General features: G+C 41.7%; 1 protein-coding gene across 1 annotated transcript in view; it reads left to right on the top strand.

Moving 5' to 3' along the window:
* LRRC7 (leucine rich repeat containing 7) overlaps positions 1–25557 on the top strand; it is a 2053453-nt gene that overhangs the window by 1595347 nt on the left and 432549 nt on the right. Inside the window, exon 15 of the mRNA XM_078668793.1 lies at positions 7936–8005. Within this exon, the coding sequence (XP_078524919.1) occupies positions 7936–8005 (70 nt within the window). The remainder of the gene's footprint in view (positions 1–7935; positions 8006–25557) is intronic.

Raw genomic sequence — 25557 nt, 5'->3', positions numbered from 1 at the left:
TAGATCCCTTACCAATTTTATATGTGGGGCCTGTTCCTAAAGAATTTTTAATAAAAGAGAAGACCTTGTTCAAGGGTGTGGCATACGCTGCATCAGGTGGACTATAAGCATTTTCCATTAGGAATGGTACAGGACCATGCTCCCCATCAAGAAGGAAAAACAGTTACTGCCATAAATAGATTAGTGGGATCTCTGTAACAAACATACTTCCACTTGAGCCTGTTGGTCAGGAGAATTGCTACCACCCCCTTTGCGTGTCTCCTTGTCGAATGCATAGCCTTACAATATAGAATAGTCTTCACACTGAAACTCTTCATCATACCATGTCTCCTGGAGACAAATCAAATCCGTCTTTAGAGATTTAAAGAATAGCAGCCTCTTCCTACTATTATTTATTCCTGCTACATTCCAGGAGACTATTTTTAGCTAATTACTATTTGCTAATTACGGAGCAGCAATAGGCGACTAGACATGCAGACACTATTTAAAACTCCAGGCAGCCAATTCCACCTTTGTGTTTCATCATTTCCTCAATCCTCACTGACTTTTTTGGGTTCCCAAAAAGACACCTGTCTACCAATTTTTCCTAGGGAGACTTTCAACCCTGGGGGTTTATCGATAGTTTGTCATTTGGGGGTCAAGCAGGAGAAAACTACCCACCCTTCTCGCTAGTCTGACGGAGATCCAGGCCTGCGTCCTGTCTACCCCCTTCTTCAGGCGCTGGGAAAACATCAATACCTCTGCATTGCAAACTTTCACGATTTTGTAATATCAAATTCACAAATTCACAATAATAGAAAATTACCCTTGCTTTGGTCCTTCGCCTCGTATTTAATAAAGTATCCAAAGAAATATCATTACTTTGGATTAATTTCAAAGTATTGATGTCAGTAAAACATGCATTCAAAATCAAAGAGTGGAATGAAATCTAATACATTGGAGTAAGTTCTTCCATCCCATTCCCGTCCTTTCCCCCGTGCTCATCTTTTTACCCCGCAGGCTCTGGACTATACACTGGTTATACTAAGACCGGACCCCATTAGCGCAAACCCCTTCGGGTCCGTGCGATGTCCCTCCGCTCCTGGAGGTCACCCTCTGGATGTTATCAAGGCTCTACTTTGCCCGGGATCTTACAACACCTCTGGTAAGCTCCCTCGCACTTGGGTCCTCCCAACCCGCTCCTTTCCATTCCCCCCGACCCCCTCATTAACCTTAATCCCTCCTTTCCATTTCTCTGTTTAGGCCGCCCGGTCTCCCATCACTTCAGCTCTACTGCCAATCCGGACCTCACGTATTTGTATGAGTACACAGGTTCCATCTTTCCAGGTTGCATCAGAGTAAGCCTATTCCACTACCTTTAGCAAGTTGATACTTTATTAGTATCGGCTGTGTTCTCTAAACCTTGAATTACCGCCACTTCCGCTCCTACACTAGGACTACCAGGATAGTTTCCGCTGGCGTATATTGACCTTGACCCGTCTGCTAATGATCGGGCCTCACCATGCGACCTTGGCGCTGCACACCCTGATCGCTTATTTTACTTGCATCTTCACTTTGGCTTACGCGGGCACAACTTAATTGGTTGCATATGATACCTCCTCTGACTGCGGTGCATTCTACCAGTTCACTTACAGCATTACTACACTGGGGCCCCAGCATGTGGTTACCCTACTTGTGAATACTAAATTAGGCGTTTTCTAGCGCGCCTCTCAAATGTGTGACTATACCACCAAATAATTTTAACTCTTCACTCTTGTTTTCCCCACCCTCTTGTCTACTCTACCTCTGCCTACTTATCCAGGCAACTTCCCAGTCACTTGCTTTATTGCTCAATCCTGATGATAATACCATAACCCTGTTGGGGATCGAAATGTTGTCGACACCTACTTCGTAAACTATAAATGAAGAATTTTGTGGAGTACAATATACATATCAAAATCGTCCATTCAGACACTAATAGACCCAATCTTGATTGAAATATTGTGGCTATTTACATCGATTCTCCGTGTAAGGGACCGCTGTCTCTTAATATTTACTACAGCCCTTGGTCCCTTCTGACTATAAGAGTTCCCTTGTTCCTTTTCTGATCCTGTGAGAAGTAAGCAAGTGACAATCTGTGATGTGGGGTTTATTCACCCTGAACCAAAATACCCAGCTTGAATATGAATCTGAACAGCATTGGTCGCTTTACAATGTTGTTTTGTTTTTTAACATGTATTTCTTTCAGAATCAAGGGCAAGAGTTGCATGCAAGGTCGGGTTGAGTGAGTTTGTCTGCAACCAAAATGTTTTGGGTGATCCTGTTCTGTATGTTCTAACTTTTTCAGTATATTTTTTGAACAATTTTTTATATGATGCTTATTTGGTTGTCGAGCCAAAATAACGAACTTTGAAATGAAATGATTGGTAGCCAGTGTAGTTCTTTGAGCCCTAGTCTGATAGACTGCCATGCATTCATTTGTGGTAGCAGGAGTACCGATGGTTGTAGTTACCTTCTATAGATTGGCCATGTTAGAAAAGATGCTTTAAACCTCTTCTTTCACTATAATAACAAAAGCCAGACTTATTCCAAAGAGATCCAATAGTTAAAATAACAGATGACTATCAGAACCATGCATGGCTATTGTGAATTAAAGGAGTTCACAGTTTTAAATGTGATGATCCAATATATGGATGTTAAATTAAAAGATGATATAAAAGATTATTTGGACATCATTAGGATTTTGTGCTATAAACTAGTATGGCATTAAACATAGACCTCCTACAATCCCCAACAGCCTAATTGATGGAAGAATTGTCCTCAAGCCACATGTAGGAGTCCCTTGACCATGACATGCTATGCATAGGTTCAGCACCGAGTTGACTAGCTTACTAGCTGAACCCCAAAGCTTGTAAATATCTTGTGTCGTCCTTTTATGTGCACTTTGCAGCTGAGGTTCCACATCCCAATTTCTGTCAATGTTCAGCCTCATGTGTACCCCCTAACAGTTTTAAATGTGATGATCCAATATATGGATGTTAAATTAAAAGATGATATAAAAGATTATTTGGACATCATTAGGATTTTGTGCTATAAACTAGTATGGCATTAAACATAGACCTCCTACAATCCCCAACAGCCTAATTGATGGAAGAATTGTCCTCAAGCCACATGTAGGAGTCCCTTGACCATGACATGCTATGCATAGGTTCAGCACCGAGTTGACTAGGTTACTAGCTGAACCCCAAAGCTTGTAAATATCTTGTGTCGTCCTTTTATGTGCACTTTGCAGCTGAGGTTCCACATCCCAATTTCTGTCAATGTTCAGCCTCATGTGTACCCCCTAACAGTTTTAAATGTGATGATCCAATATATGGATGTTAAATTAAAAGATGATATAAAAGATTATTTGGATATCATTAGGCTTTTGTGCTACAAGCTAGTATGGTATTTAACATAGACCCCCTACAATCCCCAACAGCCTAATTGACGGAAGAATTGTCCTCATGCCATATGCAGGAGTCCCTTGATGATGACATGCTATGCATAGGTTCGGCACCCAGTTGACTAGGTTACTAGCTGCACCCCAAAGCTTGTAAATATCTTGTGTCGTCATTTTATGTGCACTTTGCAGCTGAGGTTCCACATCCCAATTTCTGTCAATGTTCAGCTTCATGTATACCCCCTTCCGAACAAAGATCTCCTGCCTCTTGGTTTGGAGTAATTAACCAAGCATCACTAGTACATTTGGGTCACGGAACAACTTTAAAAGTTCTGCCCAACCCTAATTCTAAACCATGACATAAGCCACGATTTTCAGGTAAAGCAGTTTTACCACAAAAAGTAAGGTACTCAATTTTACTATGACAGAAGATAATTTGCTTCCCGCACGAGTTACACCTGACAATCAGCTAGTGATTCTGAACCCTACATAATTAGCCTTCTTGCAATTCTTGTTTTGTTTTGTGATGGTTTTTCCATAAATGTATTCTTTGAGAACATGCCGGCCCCTCATCAATCAAACAAAATCATTTGCTACAGGCAAGAACGTTTTTGGTCTAAAAAACCCACACTTTATACCACAATATTCCCTGGCACTGAAAGTAACTACGTTATGTGTGGATGTGTTCCTTGTGCAAGAGTAGCATGCTGTAACTTATAGTGAAGTCAGCCAATGGCTGAAGTGGGCAGATGCACTGCTCCTGAATGCATGCTGGAGTGAGTGGAAGGAAAAACTTAATGACACCAACCATAGACTAATGGAAAAAGTCTAACTGAAACCCCTATCAGTAGCTATGTTATACACATAATTTTAGTGAAATCAAAAGGTTTTGGCTCACACAGACCTACAAATATTAATCAGTCTGGTATTGGCTGCAAGCTTCATGCCTTAGAGAAAGAAAGATGGAAATAAGGAATAAACAAAGGAAAGAGAAAGAAGGAGTGAAGGAAAGAAAAAAAAGGAAGGAAAGAAAGAAAGGGAAGACATGAAAGAGACAAGGAAAGAGGGAAAGATAAGAGAATAAGGAAAGAGAAAGAGAGGGAAAGTTAAGAGAGAAGAAAAGATCAAGAGAACAAACAAAAGAAAGAGAGAAGGAAAGAAAGAATGAAAGAAGATAAGAAAAAAGAAAGAAAGAGAAGAAGAAATAAAGGTAAGAATGAAAGAAGGAAAGAAAGAGAATGAAAGAGAGAAACAAAGAACAAGAAAATAAGAAAGAAAGAAAGAAAGTGGAAAGAAGGCAAGAAATAAAGAGAGATAACAAGAGAGAAAGAGGAAGAAAAAAGAAGAAAAGAGAAAGAAAGAAGAAAAGAGAAAGTAAAAATAGGATAACTAATACAGAACAGTTGCAAATAGACACTATCTGATCTGGTATGCTGTGAAATAGCAGCAGTAAGTAGGGCAAAACACTCACAGCATTCACGATTGGCTATCAGATCTAACTTAGGTGCCAAGCATTGCTACTTGTATTTAATGTGTGGTGTTATGTTGCTTTATTGAACTGTCTGATTTCTTTTGTTTACTGTATGCATTCTATCCTGCTTGTTACTGTAGTAACGTATTTGCCCTATGACTTGGCTGCTTAACTGACTAGACTCATGAAGGCTTGAGAAGCCCACTTTCTATTGCAGATCAAGTAGTGAGAGTACTGGTCTGTAGGGAATATTAATAGCCTCGCCCTTAATGTCCTAAGTGGTCCCTGAAACTTCAAGGTTCAGTAAGAAAACCTCAGTGGGTCCTTAGGGTGTATTGTTCTTTTTGTGATACGTGTATGTACAGGTGACCCAAATATTGCATATCATTGGCTTCGTCAATGCTTGGTAGACCTTGCAGGTATGTCAGATATGAAGGTCGTCCTTGCACTTCAACTGCTACCAAAAAGAGGATCTTAGTTAGACCTGGGCAGTAAATTCTGTTCCGCTCGTGGAATTTGGGTAATTTTGCGTTCTGCGGAGAACACGGAATTGCCAAAAATTCCCCGATCCGCAACTTCGCTGAATTTTTTGCTTGTTCGCGCTTTCAAAATGCGTGTTCACAAGATATTTCTCCATAGCACGCAAACAGCATTCTCAAACAGGAAAAAAGCATTGCGAACTGGCGGAACAAGCAATTCCATGTGTCCTCAGAACTTTTGCGTGCTCGTGGATATTTTTTACCATTTCGGGGAGCTTTGCGTAGTGCGACTACACACATTCCGCCCACCCCTAATCTTAGTTATAGTGAGAGACCGTAATGTCATTTCAGGTGGAAGGTCTGGTACAGGACCCATCTAGAGTTGTAACTGCAGACTAGGACATAATGAATCAAACTCAATGTGGGACACCAATAAGGAAAAGAACTGCCTCCTGGTCTGTGTTTAGCGTAAGTTACAGGCATGTAAACTGAATCAGTGTTAGGTTGTTACGGGTGTCGTGGGTAGAATGATTTATCCAATTGTGGTGTAAATTCGTTAGTTTAAAGGAGTACATGGATAGGAAGCACTGCATAAGTGATTGCTTCAATTAGATCTCTCCATACCCCTGATGATATCCTGCCAGGTGCACCTGACAAGGCTATACATCCTTTGATTCCAGTTCATAATTTAACTTCCGAGCTTGCTACAGCTGTCCTCATGTGATGAGCTGGAAGCAGGAAGAAAACAAGGATCAAATCCTGTGTTTGCAGTGCATTTGGACATGTGGCTATGTAGCATAGGCCTAGACATGCATTCCCTGGTCGTTTGTAACCTTCTCTGACCTACATACATGTAACAACGAGCTAACCTTTCCCTCAGGTAAAGATCGATGGGGCTCTTTTTATAGGTGTATGGATGGGAGATGATGTGTAATGTGTTGCTTGGGGAGACGTGTTTTGTAATAATAGATCTGCTATGTATGGCTCTCATAGAGAGCCTCTATCATTTATTTCAGCTTTTGAAAGTCAAAACTCTTTGCTATGACACCAAAACAGTTGATAATAAAACTGGCTATCAAAATATGTGTTTTTAAATTCTGAGCTCAGAAAGCCCAAACTCCAAGTCTCTAGTTGTTCCCAATTAAAAGTTACACTTTTAAAATGTTACAAGGCAGCTCCAATGATAGCCAATGGGATAACTAGTCTTTGCAATTGGGAAAAACTATATTGGCAGTATTTCACTATCAGGACATGTAAAATACACCAGTACATGTCCTACCTTTCATATATACTGCACCCTGCCCATGGGAGTACCCTGGGCTTAACTTAGGTGGGCCTTGCCCATAATAAAAAGGAGGGCTAAGGCTTGGCAAGTGGGTGAACTTGCCAGGTTGACATGGCAGTTTAAAACAGCACTCACAGACACTGCAATGGCAGGTGTGAGACAGGTTTGCAGGGCTAATTATGTGGGTAGCACAACCAGTGCTGCATACCCACTAGTAGCATGTGATTTACAGGCCCTGGACACACGCATTGCACTTTACTAGGAACTTATCAGTAAATCAAATATTCCAGACATGGAGAACCAATCAGACTTACAATTTACACAGGAAGCACTTGCCTTTTAGCACTGATCAGCAGTGGTTAAGTGCCCAGAATGCATAAACCAGAAAAAACGGAAGTCCAGGACACACTAATACAGGAGGTAGAGGCAAAAAGTCACAGGACAACACACCAAGGATGCCAGGTCTAACAATGGAGAGCTAAAATGTCATTAAGAGATGAAACTGTTGGAATTGAATTATTCCACTTATTCCACTTATGTTGTATGTTGTGCAAGGAAGCAATTATACAAAGTTGAGGGCAAGAAATGTCTCTACTTCAGCTACGTAAAAATAACAGGCTAACATTGTAATATTTGCTGAATTTAAATGTCAGTTCTGTAAATGTGATGGTATCCATTAATGCTACAACACGAAGCCTACATGATGTAGAGTGTGATTCAGACAAAAATGGGACAGATTAACAAAGGTACTTATAATGAGTAGTAGGGAATTCTGATCAGTGCCCAAACAGGTTTAAAATTCCGAAATTTCTGGTGAATACAACATGTCCACACCACCCCCCTCATCAAAAAGAAATCACAGGAAAATCCTAAATAAATCAGGGAAAATGTGTAGGAAACTCCAGCATATGCACAATTTGATACTGCAAAAACTGGTTACGCATATATTTCAAAATGTTCCCCCTTATACTCATCCAAGGCATTTAACGCAGTAAGTAAATACCTCACCCTGCTCGTAATATTTAGCAAGTGTGTTAAATATCTCACCCTTAACACATGCACTCTTAATCAGGGTCAAAGTGTTGTCTATGAACAGTTGTGTCTTACTCCTAACTTGGATGTTACATACTACTGAATTTCCTGCTGTAATGGCTTCAAATGAAAAGTGTCTTGGCCAGCAATGATTTACCAGTTAAAAAAAAACAGTTGTTTATTTTAAATTCGTCACTTTCTAAACACGTATTGGAATTAATTTCTTATTAATATGTTATGTTTGCAGGTTGAAGAATTTACCCTTTACTTTCGCCAAATTAAAAGATCTTGCAGCACTGTGGCTTTCTGACAATCAGGTAATATGCTTTAATGTGTCTTATCAGGGATAGAAGCGAAATGTGAAAAATAAACGCAACAATCTGCATGTTTTGTGCCATTGAAATGCAGTTCCAATCTGCATTCAATTAGTATGCACACACAGTACTTACTAACATTATTACCAGACTTCAGTTAATTGCAATCAGACACAAATAATTGAATGTTTTTTCAGAATATATGTTTAGCATTTTTATACGAAATACAGGAACCCTATGTCAAGGGTCCAGAGACCTGGTAGGTGTTTGTATGGTCACTGCTTACTAAGTCAGTGTGTACCAAAAATGTGTAAGAAAGAAAAATTTCTTTCTAGAGTCCCCTCACTCACCGGGGTTGCCCCACGGTGACATGCTTCATCATTGGGGCCATCCCAGTTCTCTACGAAAAGGGGCGTGCTGCGACAAGGCGACTACGCTGGAGCACTGGTTTTGTGAGATGACTATGTGTGGTGCAAGTGTGGTGATTGTGGAGTGGGTGTGGAATTAAAAATACCGTGCTAGTGGGCCTCAACAATTTATTTCGCTCCTAGTGTGGTATAAAAAATTAAAAAGGGGTAACACTGTATTCCAACTTTTACTGAGCTAGATCAGTGTCAAGGTCAACATGTTTCAAGCTCCCCCAAGCTTTTCTTCAGGACCATACAGGGTCCAGCCCTGTATTGCCACTCCTGTTTTCATTTTTATACTCAGGAATACATTTGCATGTGCTTCCAAACTTACCAAATTAGGTTTTCGCATTGAAATAGTTTTCCAACAGTAGTGTTTGATAACAACATTATCAGCAAATTTGAAAAACACATCATATGTTTATTATTATTTATTATCTAAGAGTCTTATAAAGCGCTGGCCAGACCCGAAGGTATCAGAGCGCTTTACATTTATCATGATGCAATCGAACACACGTTATTTCAATAAGTAGCATTGTCTCATGTCAAATCCTGTTATGGCTTGGTGGTACTCATAGGAGCGAATCAAAAGGCAGGCGATATAAATGCCTTCTTGTTGAAGTGTCTATTAAAGGGTTTTACCCATTCTGTGTCTATGTGAAAATCTGTTCATACATACGGCCCTATATTCTTCACTGGGCGAGATTCCTGTGGCAGAGGAGCTCTGTCTTGTCGGTTGAAAGCTATCAATTTGAAACAGTTAGGTTGAGGAGAAGTTCTTTGAGCTGTTTTTTGAAGTTTATGAAGGAAGGGTTATTCCTGATATGGACTGGGATGGAGTTCCAAATTTTAAGGGCATTTCTAGTGATAAGGTTTTTTGTTTGCGAGTTTTGAGAGTTATGCGGAATAGTGTGTTAGTGCTCCTGAGCTTTCTAGTCTGGCTTGCCTTTTTGAGTTTGGAAGCCAGGTAGGCAGGTTTCCCGGTGTGTAATCTCAAGGATTACGCAAAGTGATATGTTAAGGACCACATGGACATGTAACACTTTTCTTTTAAAATATTAACCACTTAAATAAAAGGAAACAGGGTGATATCAATATAGTGGCCTTAAAGCCCATTTATTAGTGCACCTTCTTCTCTGTTGTAATGAAATTTGGCATCACGGTCCAACTCAATTCCATCTCCATCCGTGCTGTGCCCTGCAGCACTTGGCCCCTCATTACAAGCTGTGAAGTGATCAGGTCTGACATATCACACTCTGTAAATACCGAAATTGCAGGGCTTGATAATTGCAGGTATGGCATTCGGTGCAGATTATGCTTTACAGTATTTAAATATCTATGAAAATTAGTGTTTGACCTCAAATTTCAACAGTTTTCCCTAATTTTGAGCATGTTTTCATATCCGCATTTCATCTGTTTTTTCCTGGTATAAACAGATAAATATCATGGTTGTGGATTTTCCTGCTGAACTCATCATCCCACTTTGACCGCAAGATCTCATTTATAGCCGAATCTGGGTTCCCCCATTCCTTGCACCGAGGCAGTTAGAAGGATCTGCTCTGGGCCACATTCCAGACGCAATCCCATCTTCTTCCTTCTGCAGTCACCACAGCCCTATCACACTCCCTGCTCTAGCTTAGAATAGTGAATGAATGCTATGCCGTCCTACCTGTCACAACAATGCAAAAAGTAGAAGGGTGATACTGAATGGACTGGGATAGGAGAATCATGACAGCAACATGGACAGAGAAGGACAGTATCATTAGGGCAGGGAGTGATGAGAAAGGTGAACTGGGCAGCTAACAAGGAAATTAGTTCTGGGAGTGATGGGGCAAACATTCAGTGGTAGCGAAAGGTGGCAGCAAGGGTAATGATGAAGAAGAGCATAGTGAGGATCATTGGAGGCAGGGAAGGCACCCCAACAATGGTAGCTGTGTTGTGCTGTTAGCTGCTCTGTCACCTCAGCAGAACTTACCTCTAGCTCTTTAGATATGCCAGAGTGGGCTGCGGAGTCAACATGTGGGGCATTTATTCTCCACACATCACACATTCCCACTTTTTGCCACAGGTGAACTTCAAGTACCTCTGTGTTTAAAAAACTTCATAACGAAACACAGCACCCAGGCACAGTTTCATTTCTGAGTATCGAGCTGTTAAATTAGGTCATGAAGCATACAGGGGGGCATATACATTCTAGGAGGTAGGCAGTGAGCACGCGGGGATATGAAGTCAATCTGTTTGTAATGCAAGGAATCCATGTGTCGTAGTACATTGATACCTGTGCTGTGCATACAGGCTGCATTGTATGTGGTGCCCGCAGATACAGGAAAATCCTGTAATAAAGCAACATCTTGGGCTACCACAGTATTGAAGTTGGGAGTATGATCTTTTTGTGTAACAGGCTCCGTGTGCAGAGTTAAGATGTACCCTCAAAGGACAGTCTTATGAAAAAGAGTCGACAGATAAAGTTTGCATTGAGAGTGGTGAATTTAAAATCCATACACAGCAAAATATTGCATAATAGTCTTTTTTGAAGAATGGATTACATGAGGCCTCCAAACAGGTGATATATTTATCAAGTGGATCATGGCCATGGCTGGAATGCATTGTAACATTTTGTTTTGTTAGTGAGCAATATAATAAACATAGGCTTTTCTCAAAAATACAAAAAATACGGCATTATGCTGTGCTAGCAGCCTTTTCTGAATACCTATATCTCTCAAGTTGTTCACAGTTTTTACTATAAGCAGAACCAAGTTGGGTATTTGAAACTCTTATTTTTTGTGCTGAAAGTTGAAGGTGGATATTTGAGTATTGTGAAGCCTGCAGCACCTTTCACTAAAGCCCACTATATGGAGCAAATATCTTAAAACTGGACTTCCTTTATTTTGCCTGTGTTGGGATGTCTGACTATTTTTAGTGCATTATCTGCTCTGTACTCTGTTCGGCTTTTACCTTTAAACACAATCCCCGTATGATATTTTTGTTCAGACATGCAACTAGACACCTGCTCCTGTGTCTTGCATTGTTCTCTCTACTACGTTGCTGCTTCATTTACACTACGTTCCCCCACCTTTGGACGACGCTCAGACTGGGAATTATGTTCAACTATGTCTTCTTATCTCTCTTCTACCTATCTGTGCTTGCAAATATTGTTCTCCGTGACATATGTCATGTTATGTATAATAGACCAGGCTGTACAATATTGTTATTATTATTTGTCTGTCCTGCTTGCCCTGTAAAGCGCTCTTTCACCGAAAGGGTCTTGTTCACACTATATAAAGCTCTAAATTAATTAATAAATAGGTCTATTTTCTTCTCCTCTACCTTCCAGCGGCAGGTTAAGAGCAGGAAGTCCCCCTAAACAGCTTTAAAATACATTTTGCATTTGTACAAGCCAAAAAGTACTGAAACTTTGTAAGCAAGGCATGTCATATTAAATATTTATTTATAAGTTTTATATAGCGCTAGCTAGACCCGTGGGTATCAGATCGCTTTATAACATGAATGAAATAGAGCAGTGAAAAACAGAGTATAAGGATACATGAGGAGATATGCATAACAATAAACATTTAGAGGGGTGAGACAAGTGATAGCTTAGGTAGGTGAAACAGTCAAAAAGCCCATCAGTCTTTGATGGTCTAGATGGTAAGGAGAGTCAACTGGGTTATCAGAGCCTGGCTCAGTTGGCTTTGTCGGTAAAGTATTTGTCGAGGAGATGGAGTTTCAAGTCCCTTTTGAAGCAGGAGAAGGAGGGGTTGCATCGGAGTTCAGTCAGGAGTGCGTTCCACAACCTGGGTACATTACTCGAAAAAGAAAGGGACTGTTCAATGTATGGAGACTAAAATTATTTGTGTAGTATGGGCTCCAGGAAGAAATATCAGCTGGGGCATTCTCACTGAAAAACATGAAGTTGATGAGTGGAGTGCATGAATTAAATTGGTAATTACTCTGGGCCAAATTCCTGTCCAAAAATGTTTTGCTCTCTGTGTCATTATGTTCAGGGACCAACCTTAAGTAAGTCAACCAGGAACTATTCCGACAGGAACAAAGTCCTATTGTAACTGCTGGACTGCATCTACTCCAAATGGGAAGATAAGCAACTCAAGTCTAGTTTGGCCCGATTAGAGAGGGACCAGGGCAGCTTTGCATTAGATTGACCCTGTAACACAGTTGGTTACAAACATGGAATGGAATATGGCTAACAGCAATTGTCAGCGGCTAAGATGTTTTAATGATTTTACCCATCATTTTATTTTTTTCTTAATATATCAAAATGTATAATAAATGGTACATACAAAAAGTATCCAAATGGATGCGGTATAGAGGCAAGATCCAATCACAAATGTGCAGCCAGCTATGTCAATGGAATCTCTTGACCTGGCATCCCGTGTGTCGGTGGGCTGCAGACTCAGATGCGCAGGACAAAGTGGCAGCCATAGACCCTATCGCTGGATGTTAGATGTTCATGAGAGACATGGTGCTCTTGGGCAGGGAAATTGCCCAATGGACCCCACACTTAGGGAAAAAACTCCTTGCACATCACAAGGCCGTTGATTTTTTTCCTTTTTCAGCAACATAACCTCACTTTAAGGGTCAGTTTCTGCAAAACAAAAAACATTGCTTAGTGGATGTAACACATATTGCACTCAGTTGACAAAGTTTGCAGCCTTTAATGCAACATCTCTACCAGTAGCTTCAGTGACGGCTACATAGGGTGGGCATTTCTCCGTCAAGGTAACAGCAGCTATAGACTCCTCTGATCTGGCAGGCTGGTGAGTGAGTGGTTGGATGCAAAAATGAGTTAGCAGGTGGTTGGCTGAGTTGGTGCTTCGAAGAACAAAAATGGCAAATTGATGTATACATTCGTTTTGGGCTGACAAAATGCATATATAGATGTCTGGATGAAAGAGTGAGCATGGATGAATGACTGAGTGCAAGGATGGATGACTAGGTGACAGTGCATGGATAAGATGGTGAGGTGGATGAGAGGATTGACAGATAATACAGCGACAGAGTGAATGCATTAGATAAATGAATCAGCAAGTAAGTATCAGCGATTGCATGGTTGGGTGAGTGGGTAAATGAATGGATGCATGGAGTGATGGATGAGTGGATGGTTAGATGGTTGGAGAAGTGAGGGAATAGGTGAATGAGAGTGGATGAATTGATGGATGAACTGTATTAACAAAGGAGAGAATATATTAAAGTTGAGTAGATGGGCAAGTGCATGGAGGGTTTAATGGGAGTGTGGATTAATTGGTAGATGAGTGGGTGTATGGACCAAATAATGGGTAATTGACAGTGTACTGAACGGGGCACTACAGAAGTAACCATGAAGGGGCAAAGGGCTGTGTGTCATCTCTAGATTTGCATCCTTGAAGCCCCTTAATGACAAGGGTAACAAAGACAGTGGTAGAGACGACAGGAGGCCTTGGAGCCTCGTAGAGAAGAGTTATGGGTTAAGCACTACGGCAGACCTGCCAGACTAAAACATAAAGCTATCTTTAGCCCTGGAGACCTCCAGACAGTGCATCATGCCCAGACTTAACGTCTTCTACCCTGCTCCAACTATTGGCACAGGGCCTGCCTCTAAACATTTTCCAATGCTCTGCATATTGTCCCTGCCATAACTTCATGTTTTCACCCGATCACTGGCCCCTCATCCTTCATCTATTACCCAGGATGTATCATCTGCATTCTTACTAAAACTCCCAGCATCCAAATTATCATCCATGCCTTGACCCTTCTGTCTACACCTGCCACCATGTCTACCTTTATCCTTTCCATGCTGCACTGACCCCTGCACCCTTCTTCCATTTTACGCTTCTTGCAAACTTCTCCTACCTATCCCACGTGACCTACATCCCTTGCAGGAACCCTATCCTCACGTTTGCATTGATCCTCTGTACCATCCACCCAACAGAACAAAGACTTTGCACACTACTTCCCATCCATCCCACTGGATCCATTCTGGATCCACCAAGGTGCTTATTCTTTCTACACTGATCCCACAACCCTCTATATTCTCTGGAAAAACCTTCTCCCTTTCTTACATTTTCAGCACTCCCCACCCTTTTTTAATGCTTCCCATGCACCTTGCTACCAGCTAGTCCCTTTCTCCACCAGTGCACCCATCCTATTTACTCAGCAACAATTGTTGAATATGTTCTCCGTAGCCTGTCCCAATGCTGCATCAATCGTCTGCCACCTAAACTTGCCGTTGCAGTATGCCTCCACCTTTCATGAGTTTTCATTATACCCGCTGATGGCTCTGCTCTGCAACCTCATCTACCCTTGTACCTATCTTTGGTGACATGTCACAACCCATGCACCAGTCATCACCCTTGAACATTTTGTTAGTCTGCTCCAAGCCATGCACCTTTCTTCTGCTCTCACAACCTGTCATAGCTGTCAAAAGGGCACATGTAAGGAAATGGAATTCTAGCCAGCCCTGGATTTTTAGACAGCGGAAGTATGCATACTGGGACGCGTAGTTTCACTTCTCCCATTACTCATTTGGTCCTACAAGTCTCATCTTGCCTAGAACTCCTGCCTAGAAAGCAAGAAATGCTTAAAGTCAACCTGGCATGCCTCCCAGTAACATTAATATCCTGTCCTTTGCGAGCTTCTCCCACCTCAACATCTACACATGGAACCATGACCACATGCCTGCAGCTTTTCACTGCAAACGCTATTTCCCCTTCCTGGCCATATGCTCACACCATGCTTCCACACCAGTAGCCACCTCAGGACGTTATTGCAGCAAACGTGCACAATGGTCCTTCAGCATATAATAGACCAATTATTAGCAAGGTGCTACTATGCATCAGCACAATAATGAAATCAATGACAGTGAAACATATCCCATGCTACCAATATAAAGTTGTAACAGCAATCATCAAAATATATAACTTATTCAAACCCACAGAGCAAAATATCTCTATGTAGCTGACACACATCTGAATTTACACTGTTCACTTCCACATACAATGCTTGGTTTGCACAGTGCATACATAACGTGCACTAATTATAATTCAGCTTCCAAAAGCCCCTCATCATATACTGATCAATTTTCACAGTCCTAAGTGAGGCACATTGCCAGTTTCCAAAAAGTACAGCATGTATTGCCAAGTTTCTGCAGCCCCTTTCTAGACATATTGCCCATAATGCCACATGAAGACACTTTCATAACACCCCCTTTCAGTGACAAAGAGTCTGTTTTCACAGTTCGCTAATGATCTTATACAGTGCAGCTTCGAAATTAATTTATATATTGATTTTATTAGACATATCAGTATAGCATGGAAACTGATCTCAGCGTCACAGTGACATTGTGGTACCACAAAGTATCTGAACCAGGCACTGCTCAACACTATGGTGTCTGCTGACAGCACGGGAGGTGTGTGGAGCCAGCTATGCCACTCAATATGGCAGAAGTGCTTTTCTGGTCTTTTCTGGCTTCTCCTGTTCCCTTTGTGATAGCAGTGATCTACTCTTCCAGCGGTGCTGCTTTGTGGCAAGTGTCCTCCTCTGTTAAAGGTAGCAGTGCACAGTGACATGGATGCTACTCCAAACCCTGGGTGTTTCTCTGTGCTATGAGTGCATTCCATGCTTGGAGTACTGATTAACACAATGGGGCTACTTGGTGGTGGAAGTCCAGCTTTGTGTGCACATTCTACTCCCTTTCTTCTCGCTTCCCTTCGCAGCATGTGTATGTGTTGGGCTTTAGCCTCTTGCACTTTGTGCACATCTGTGCACAGATGTGGCTGGATCTCAACCTTCTTCCTTGTGGACCAGTCGGTTCAGGCTGTTACACGGTGATGGAGGAGACTGGGAGTCACCTGTACAAGGCTCTAAGAGTAGAAGAGATGGAAGTGAAAAAGTGAAAGGAGTCACACATATCTTGTCTAAGCCATCCATTCTGTCATTCAGTTACACCATTGCCGGCCTTTGCAGACAAAGTTTCTTGAAGTAATTGGGGGGGGGGAGGGGCACTGCTATCCTCTGAATCGCATCTGCTCCTAAGATCCGGGGCATCCAATCTGAGGCCTTAGTGGGGACATGAACGGTGGTTGAGGGCTTCTGGGGCCAAGCCAGGAGCTGCAGGTAGTTGTTGTAGCTGCTGACAGCTTTTAGCAGTCCAGTCTGCCGACCATAAGTGTGGGGACAATCTTAAAGTTTTAATTCCCTAGTGTAAAAGGTAAGATTACTCTGGAACTGTCGCTCAGATGATTCTTCATGTATGATTTTAACGGTATTTCAATGTACCGTAGAATTTACCTGGACATTCATACCACTGATGAGGCTGTAAGACTTACTTGAGAATGCTGGGATCCCATTCAGAGGCCATGGTTGCAAGGGTGTGGTTTGAGGTGTTGCCCCTACAGCAGTGTTCGGTAAGGTATGTGAGAATCAGAGACATACTCTTATGACGTACCAAACCGGTAGCTGCACATACGCATGATAAATTGCAGTTTAAGAATAGACACAGTTGTGTGTCTGTTAGGACCAAGTGTGAATCAGTAGTGTATACGCAGGAGAGATAGGTGAGTAACCCAAAGGAAGAGAAACAGCAGACTTTAAATTATATGGACTATACCCAGGAGGGCAGAGGCTAACACACTGGTGGTGTAGTTAACAGGCAACCAGAGCAGTTGCTTTATGGATTTCACCCAGGGCTGCAGATGCTCAACCCACCAGAGATGGTTCTAAGAAACAGCCAGCACATGTGGAGTGACCCAGGATGGAGGCCATCCCAGTTATTGAACACCTAGCAAGGGCATATGTTTTATTGAGCAAAAAATCTCAAAGTTTCATAGACAGCATATTTTCGTCATTTTTGTTTATTTTCTTCTTAAAATGTCATGTGATGGAAATAGGGCTGTTGGTTGGGTGGGATGTTAACCATGCTCAAGCAGCAGCCACAATCTCTGTCATGGTGGCCCACAAAAGGCACTAAATAACCTGTACTTAAACGTCTGGTAGCTTGGCACAAAAGCAGTCAGGCTTAACTTAGCACAATGTGTAAAGTAATAATGCAGCACAAAAACAGCAATAACGTGAAAACACAATGCAAGAAATCTCCCACACCAATGTAGAAAAATAGAATACATTTCAATCAATTATTTGACACCAAAATGACAAAATGCAATTAGTAGAACCAACGTTATGAACTTTTAAAGTTTAAGGCAAAAACCAGAGCCAAAAAGATCAAAGTGCCAACTGCAGGCATCTAGTTGCATGAGATCGAGTCAAAGTCGAAAATTATGGCTGACTGCAATGCAGTTCAGGTTGAATACAAGAAGTGGATTGGGCCTGGTAGATGCTTACCTTCAAACTTAGAAGAAAAAGGTTTGAAGAAAGTGTTCTAAGAAGTTAAAGTTCAGCGGCTCAAGGCGTCAGGCAGTGTCCTAGGAGGGAGCATTGTCGTCGGGGGCTACTAGTGGGAGCCGCGGTGAAGTATTTTTTGTTCAGACATAGTCACTTTTTTGATAGTTGCAAATCTCCAGCAGGACCAGGCTGAAGGCTGTAGCCAACGAGAGTACTACAAGGTCAAACATCCCTTTGGCAAAGAACTGCTGAACAGGAATTTGCATCTATGGAGATGAACATAGTGGAAGCTGCCACAAAGTCAGGCCGACCAGAGAGGTACCTTGGGCAGATAGACGAGCAGGTTGGTCCCGGTCTCCTCTCAGTTCCAAGAGCCGTTTTTAGTCAAATATTTAGGTCCTAAGTTTTAGAATTTGACTATCTGGCAGCTTTAGTATCACTACTAAGAATCCAGAACTGGAGGGGCACCACTTGGCGTGTTAGGACTCTCTCGGGCTGGGTAGAGGTGTGGGTTCAAGATGGTTGAAGCCTTCTTTGTCCCTGAGGCTCTGATCAGGGGACCAGCCAACTAGCCACTTGGAGTCACTCTTTTAGTCCTAGGGTCAGCAGTAGAACAGGGTTCAAACAGCAGGGCAGGCATCAGAGGGTTCGAGGAAGGCTTCCGGCAGCAGAGCAGTCCTTCCAGGTGCAGCAAAACAGTCTTCTGAAGTACACAACAGGCCGGAGCGGCAGGCATTTCTCTGAGAGTCCTTCCACAGGTCCAGAAAGTGAACTGAAGAGTGGGTCTGTGCACCCCATTTACAAACCTGGTGCCTCTTTTGAAGTAAGAGACGTTTTTAGAGAATTCCCTTTGAAGTGCTTGACATTTCCTGCTTCCCTGCACTGGCTCCAAGCTAACTGAATGAACAATGTAGGGGTTACAAGTCCTTTGTATGAGGGTAGAGCACATCGTATTCAATTGCAAATGGGGCTGTGCCCAGCTCCACCCCTAATCTTTCCTGTTGATTGCCAATCCAGGCATAGCTAATCCCGCTATTGTGGGAATGTGTAGAAGGAATAAACAAAGTCCAGCTGTCATCTAAACCCAGTCATATGACCAATGAGCAGGCTGTGGGCACCAAATAGGTCAGAAAATTGCAAGTTTTGAAAAGTAACTTTTTCAAAATTGTAACTTAAAATCCGACTTTGCCATTAAATATGGCTTTCAATTGCAATTTTTCAGATGCCAAACACAAAATGTATACCTGTCCTCATCAAACTCAAACACATTTTGGTGTTTTTACTACCAGGAAATGTAAAAGTTAAAGGTACACATTCAACCTTTTAATTACAATGCACCCTGCCCTATAGGCTTCCTAGTACCAACCTTAGGGGGGACTTATATGCAATAAAAGGGGAGTTTAAGGTTTGCAAAAGGGTTATATTCCAAGTCGGATTGGCAGTTTGAAACTGCATTCAGGCTGCAATGGCAGGCCTGCGACATTAATCGGCTGCTTAAGTGGGTGGCACAATACGTGCTACAGGCCGGCTAATAGTATTTCTTTACAGGCTTTTGGTATACGGTATGACACTTTACTGAGGACATATGAGTACATTGAATATGCCAATCAGATGTAAGTTTTAGGGAGAGAGCACAAGCACTTTACAATTGGTTTGCAGGGTCCTCCTAAAGCCAACAAAAACGAATTTAGCAAAATAGGAGGCGTGAAGACAAAACTTTTGGGAAAGACCACCCTAAGGCTGACATGACTCAAAGCATTCATCAGTCATAATCTTCAAAACAGCCACGTGTTCAATATTGTTAATAGTACTTTCTCAAGGTTTTATAATACATGAGAATTTAAATAACGCAATATACAACTAACTCTCCTTATACCCTCTCATCTCCAAAACTCTTTGTTTAAGTCTAAGGCCTGTTCAAAGTTTCTTAAATAGTTAAGTAAAACCAAAACTATAAAAGAGGGAGATAGGGTAAACTGTACAATTATAATTTCATGCGTATTTTATATATTAACTAATTCAATATCATTCAATTAAAGATATATATACATGTTAGTAGCTCTACAGAAGCTAAGATGCATCATTAGTCACAGGTATTCCACATAAAATACTAAATAAAGTAATTATCATTAACTTAATTGTATACCACTTCCATCCTGGATTTCAAAATTGCATCAGTAAATGTCACAAAACCACTTACTAGTTGAGAGTCTTGCCCATCAAACAAAGCACAGGGGTGTATGCGCAATCTGACAAAGGTGGAGCATTTGGCCAGCAGAAAATGGCTTTTAGCAGGCCTAAGTGGTGATCACTACATCAGCATATTTTCTTTAAGCAAGGCAATTTGGGCCTTGTCTGTGTTATTTGTCTTTCAGATGTTTTTTTGATAAACTTTTTAAATATACAACGTGTCAATCACTTTGCCCATACCTCCTGCCCATCCAATGATGTTAGTGCTTGGAAAAAGTATGTACCCCACAGAAATGAGGGTGAGTCCCGTATGCTAAGCAACTCCAACCAAAGCAGAGATTTTAAAATGCCTCCCTCTGAGTTTCTAATTTGGTTCTAGGTGCAGACAAAACAAGTTTCCATTCCCAGTGTTTATTTGACTATAATAACTTCCAATCTAATTTGCCCTTGTGAAGTAGAGGTAGGTAACCTGAAGGAGATTTTGAACAAGCTACTGTTTAGTGTCCAAGGACCTTTACATCTTCCATGGCTATGCTCTACACCTTAGTCCTAGGTGGGCAGACATATTAACCTTGCTACATCTAGGAATGGTTTCACTGATGGACTAGAGATGTGAGTAATTAGCTTTCACAGTGCATGTTTTAGAGAAGTACTTTCGGTTTTAGCAATTATAGTTGATATTGTTGGCTACCTGGTAATTTGGCAATTGCTTTATAAGCCATGGCCCCGGTATCTTGTCCATTTTGCCAATTATCAAAATATGTTTCTGTGTTGTATTTTCTGCCATCTTTTTGTTCTGGAAGTGTATATGAAGGGCACTTAACTGATCTTGCTGGCTGATACCAGTTCTTTCTAAAGCGACTGTGTCATCTGCGTACTGTAAAATTGGTGCCAAGATCTTCCACAGTTTTGAAGCCTGTGATTTTGAAGGCAGGATCTGTGATAGCAGCCCCTGTCTCTGCTTCATAGAGGCTGACCAGTGTGGGTCGATACACAGCCTCAACCTCCTATTAGAACAAATCTTAGGGGTACAGCCAAGAGGCCGCTAAACTTTATTTAACCCCAGATTCTACTCTATAGCTGTTGAATAACTCTTAACAGCAAATGTTGAATAACCCAGATATTCAATTTATTAACCTATAAGTTCCTATCAACTCCATCAAATCCAGTTATAAAGTCGATGAAGAAAGAATATCGTACTTTTCCTGCTTCAACATTTTTGTGGGTAACCACAAAAAATGCTAGAAAGATGTGTAGTGTCCCTATGTAGGCAAGGAAGCATGTTTCAAAGAATATAAAAATACTTTGTTGTACTACCCAAGTTTTCTGTTCATTTTATAAGATGTATTTGTAGTATTTGGCTTCAACATAAAGTAGTGAAGTGAGTCAGTAGTTCGATGGGTCTGTAGATGAGCCTTTCTTACATACTGGGTGCAGTACTGAGGCTCTTTATGTATCCATAAGCCTACCAACAAAGTATATTAGGCATTGCATTGTATATTATTTTCATTCATAACTTTCAAGTTGAAGAGATTCTCCTTCAGATATAAATGATCTCAGCATCAAGATTAGGTGCTCTGAGTCCTCACCCTTGATGTTTTTCTGTGGTAACCAAGACCACATGCTGTCTCTGGCCCTTATCCAAAGAATCTCATAACAGTCATTACCGGCTGAATAAGAATTCAGAGATATGCCCTAATTCTGTGCCCTCTGAGATTTCTCTGGGCACATTCTGACAGGCAAAACCTTTGAGAATATGTCAGCAACAAATGGTATGAAATGTGGGAAGAAGTTTCCAAAATTGGTGCAAAGTTACCAATTTCAGCAGTAATTCCCCATTCTATAGAGGAAAACTTGGAATGGTGCGGTACATCTGCATCCCAGAATTTCACCATGGAATTGGTCATTTCATGTGCGACATTACTAACATAGAGTAAGAATTACTGGAAAACGCCAGAAAGAAGACCTAAGAGATGACACTACATCATGACATGTCAAGAACTCCTTGCTTTAGTAGTCATTCCTCTCCCCTTTTCAACTTCAATCGTGGCTCATAGGGAAGGAGCTGTTTTGACTGCTAGACACTTACGTGCTCATTGACCTTTACTGTTGACTACATTCGAAAACTGATTAAATACAGCCATTGCACTATAAAGCTTCCCTGTATGAATATTTATAATTTATGAGTAGAACTCTGGGGAGCAATAAGGCAACACAAGGAAATGTCAGCAGAGTAGACAAGATTAACGTGGAAGCCTGTGCTTGTAAATTTACATAGTGTCTTACATGGAGCTAGGACTAGTTCACCTTTTGCATATACAATAACTAAATATGAAAATTAATAAAACCCCCAGTCATTTTATATTAGGGTCAGTATGACATTCTAGCACATTTCCGAGTTTTAGGACATATGCTTTAACGTTATATTTCTAAAATTGCTTATTAACCTGACCAGTCAGTTTAGCCTTTTGATTCTTTTAATGTAGCTGTCAAATGTTATTCCATAGGAACATTAACTATCTTTTAATGTCAGCCATAGAGCCTGCTCCCAAAGGGGGATTTCCTCTGAAGGCCAGACTCTTGTCAGCCTTGCTTAGCCTGTGACACTTTGCATATTGTCGTTTTTTATCTTGGCTTTTACAGGAGCAGCACGGTCATAGATTTGAGAAATATTTGTGAGGGTTCTTTCGTACTTCTTCATCAAGCTGTAATGACATTGCTGGCCAAGTCATCTAGTGTCATTGGCAATCTCTTTCTAAGGTCGGTGGTCCTCACATGGATGCAGAATGGCTAAATATTTGAACAGTTGCAGCAAGCGAAAGGCCTAATACATTTTTCTGTAACTAAATTGAAGTTAGGATACCAAAAATTATTTTGTGATTGTAAATGCCATGATCTTCATTAACAGCATTAGAAACCACGGACATTTGTACCCACAAATGATACCTTGTGGATTAAATAGGTAATCTTGAAAATAGATTTAGTGGTTTAAAACATCCTGTTGAGGACATATTTTCTTTCTAAATTCACAATTTTCTTTTTGATCAATTTCAGAAAAATACTTGGCATGTTAAGTGAAAGATCATCTTATCACAGCTGTAATAGGTCAGACGTTTCCAATGTTACACTGAATATTCACCCCGTAACTCTTTCCAAGTGTTTTCAGTGTTATTGATAGAACATAAACCGTGTAGCTCTATGCATCATGCATTCAGGGGACCGGTAAATTCTGCGTATATTGAGAAATAGTGTAAATTGAACGGTAGCTCTGCTGTCTGAGGCCATTCCTTGTAAATTCATGGCCACTTAAGGAACAGCACTGCTGTCCAATGCCAAAGCGCATTCTGTGTTACTTCAAGAATAGATTTGCTGGGTCAGGTCATTATAAGTCTCCCAGGCGCCATATCCTACCATGAGCTTTTTGAGTCTTGCATGGACCTCCCAATGGCAGTTCCCTCAATCGCTCCGAAGCTGTGGAACTATTTGGTATCAGCTGGTATCTGCAGGAGAAGAGCACATTTCACAAAGTACAAAACAGGAGAGGATACCCAATTAAGGACAGTTGTCAAGTTCAAATGACACCAGATGTGCCCCACGTACACGCTGTGCTCCTACCTGTGTCTGAAGATGCTTCATTCTTTCACCCAACTCATCCTTTTTGGTTTCATAAAGGCTTTGCAGTGTGCACCCGGGAGTGAACTGCTGCTGGATAGGCTTACACTCAATGTCAAATTATAATTGCTGTCAGGGTGAAACAGTCCAGCCTTGTCCACTAACAAAGACTGACCATGACAATTTCTATTATTTTGACACCATTTCTCACAAATGTACATTATTTTCCATTAACATGCATGATAATGGTCGGTGCTTCTTGTATCTAATAAAAACACTCTCCTTGTTTTCACCTGTTTTGTTTTTTTAACCCGTTGGTTGCTTCCACTTTTTTGCGGCAGTGCGGCCGTTTTAAAAAACGGGCGCGGTCTCGTCGGCCATAGGCCCACGGAAGCACCAGCGAGGTAGTGCTGCCGTCGGCCAATGGCCGACGGCAGCAGCCAACGGGTTAAATACATTTGTGATATTTATACTATTCTATAAGCATGTTTTGGTCAATTTTTTTCTCTTGAATGTATTGCTTTTTCAATTGTGTACGATTTACAGCTTGTAAAGCCCCCACACTTGGCACCTGTTACTAACGTGTAAGGCACAAGTATTGTGGGTCCTGAGCTAGAACTTATATAAAAGCCTCTAGAAACTCTCTTACTGATGTCTGTCATGTTAAATTGAGCAGTTATTAGTGCCTAATGGAAGTCTAGATCACAATGTCTTACAACACAAAACAAAATGTGGAATCATTGCTTCGAAAGTCAAATTTGTTGCCTCCATTTTGAAGGCCTTTCCCTCTGTTGGACTTCATTGTGTTCCTTTCAGTTTTGGCTCAAGAGCTGTTAGAAATGGAGGTCTCTAGTTGGCAGAGGTAAGTACCTTTGTCCAAGTAGGGACCCTTGCTTCTAGTCAGGGTAAGTGGGACACACACTCTAGATAACCCCTGCTCACCGCCTTGGTAGCTTGGCATGAGCTGACAAGCTTATCCCAAAGGCAATGTCTAAAGTATTTGTACTCAGAACACACAGTAATACAGTGATAACACCCCAAATGGACACTACAACAGTTTAGAGAAATAAAGTAACTTTATCTAAACTCAACAAGACCAAAACGACAAAAATCCAACATACAGGTAGTAAGATATGACTTTAGAATGGTTATCGCAAAATTAAAGCTTGTAGAAACAAATAGCTCCACCTGGGGCTATTTTGACGTCGGGACAGCAATAAATCCAAAGTATGGTGCCGACCATGAGGAATGCGATGTCGGGCACGGAGTAACACGGACCCCCAAACAAACAGTACCTTGGAAACAAAGTCTATGATGATGCACGGCGTCGTGGAGATGAGGCGTTGGTGGCGAAGTCAAGGGCAGCTCCCTGGCTGCCAGGGGGGAGGTATGGTGACGTGTCGGCGATGAGGTGATGCATCGAGTACAGGACAGGTGAAGTCGGTTGCGTCGGCAGTGAGGCATCGATTCTGGTGACGATGCAAAGTCAGCGAGTTTGTGGAGTCATCCTTGGCAGTTATCGGCACCACGATAACAGGATGCAGGTGCTGGCGAAGATGGAGTTGGTGCGGGTGCTGGCGTCGGGAAATGAAGATAAGTGCAGGCATCGGCAGGTGTCGAACGACGTCGGAGCTGCGGTGCAGACCGGGTGGTGCATCGTGCACATCACAAGCGGTGCCCTAGACCTCGGTACAGGTCGCAGCATCACAGCAGCATCGCTGACGGCATCGAAGACAGGTCTTCTTACTTCTTTTAGGTTTCTTCCACGTCCCAACAGCAGGAACAACCTACAGAGGCCCAAGACTGGAATAGGTACCTCCTGGCAGGTCAGAACTCTCAGCAATAGAGTTCAGGGAAGCACACACAGGCCCTTGGAGATTCTTCAAGCAGGTACACAGCAAAGTTCCAGTCTTTGTCCTCTCCTTGGCAGAAGCAGCAACTGTAGGCCATCTCCACAGCAAAGGGGCAGTACTCCTCCTCACAGCTTTCCAGCTCTTCTCCTTGGCAAATGTT

This window comes from Lissotriton helveticus, chromosome 1_2, assembly GCF_964261635.1.
Source record: "Lissotriton helveticus chromosome 1_2, aLisHel1.1, whole genome shotgun sequence".
Taxonomy (NCBI): Eukaryota; Metazoa; Chordata; class Amphibia; order Caudata; family Salamandridae; genus Lissotriton; species Lissotriton helveticus.
The sequence above is the reverse complement of the archived record's forward strand: the minus strand, read 5'-3'. Positions and strand labels throughout refer to the sequence as shown.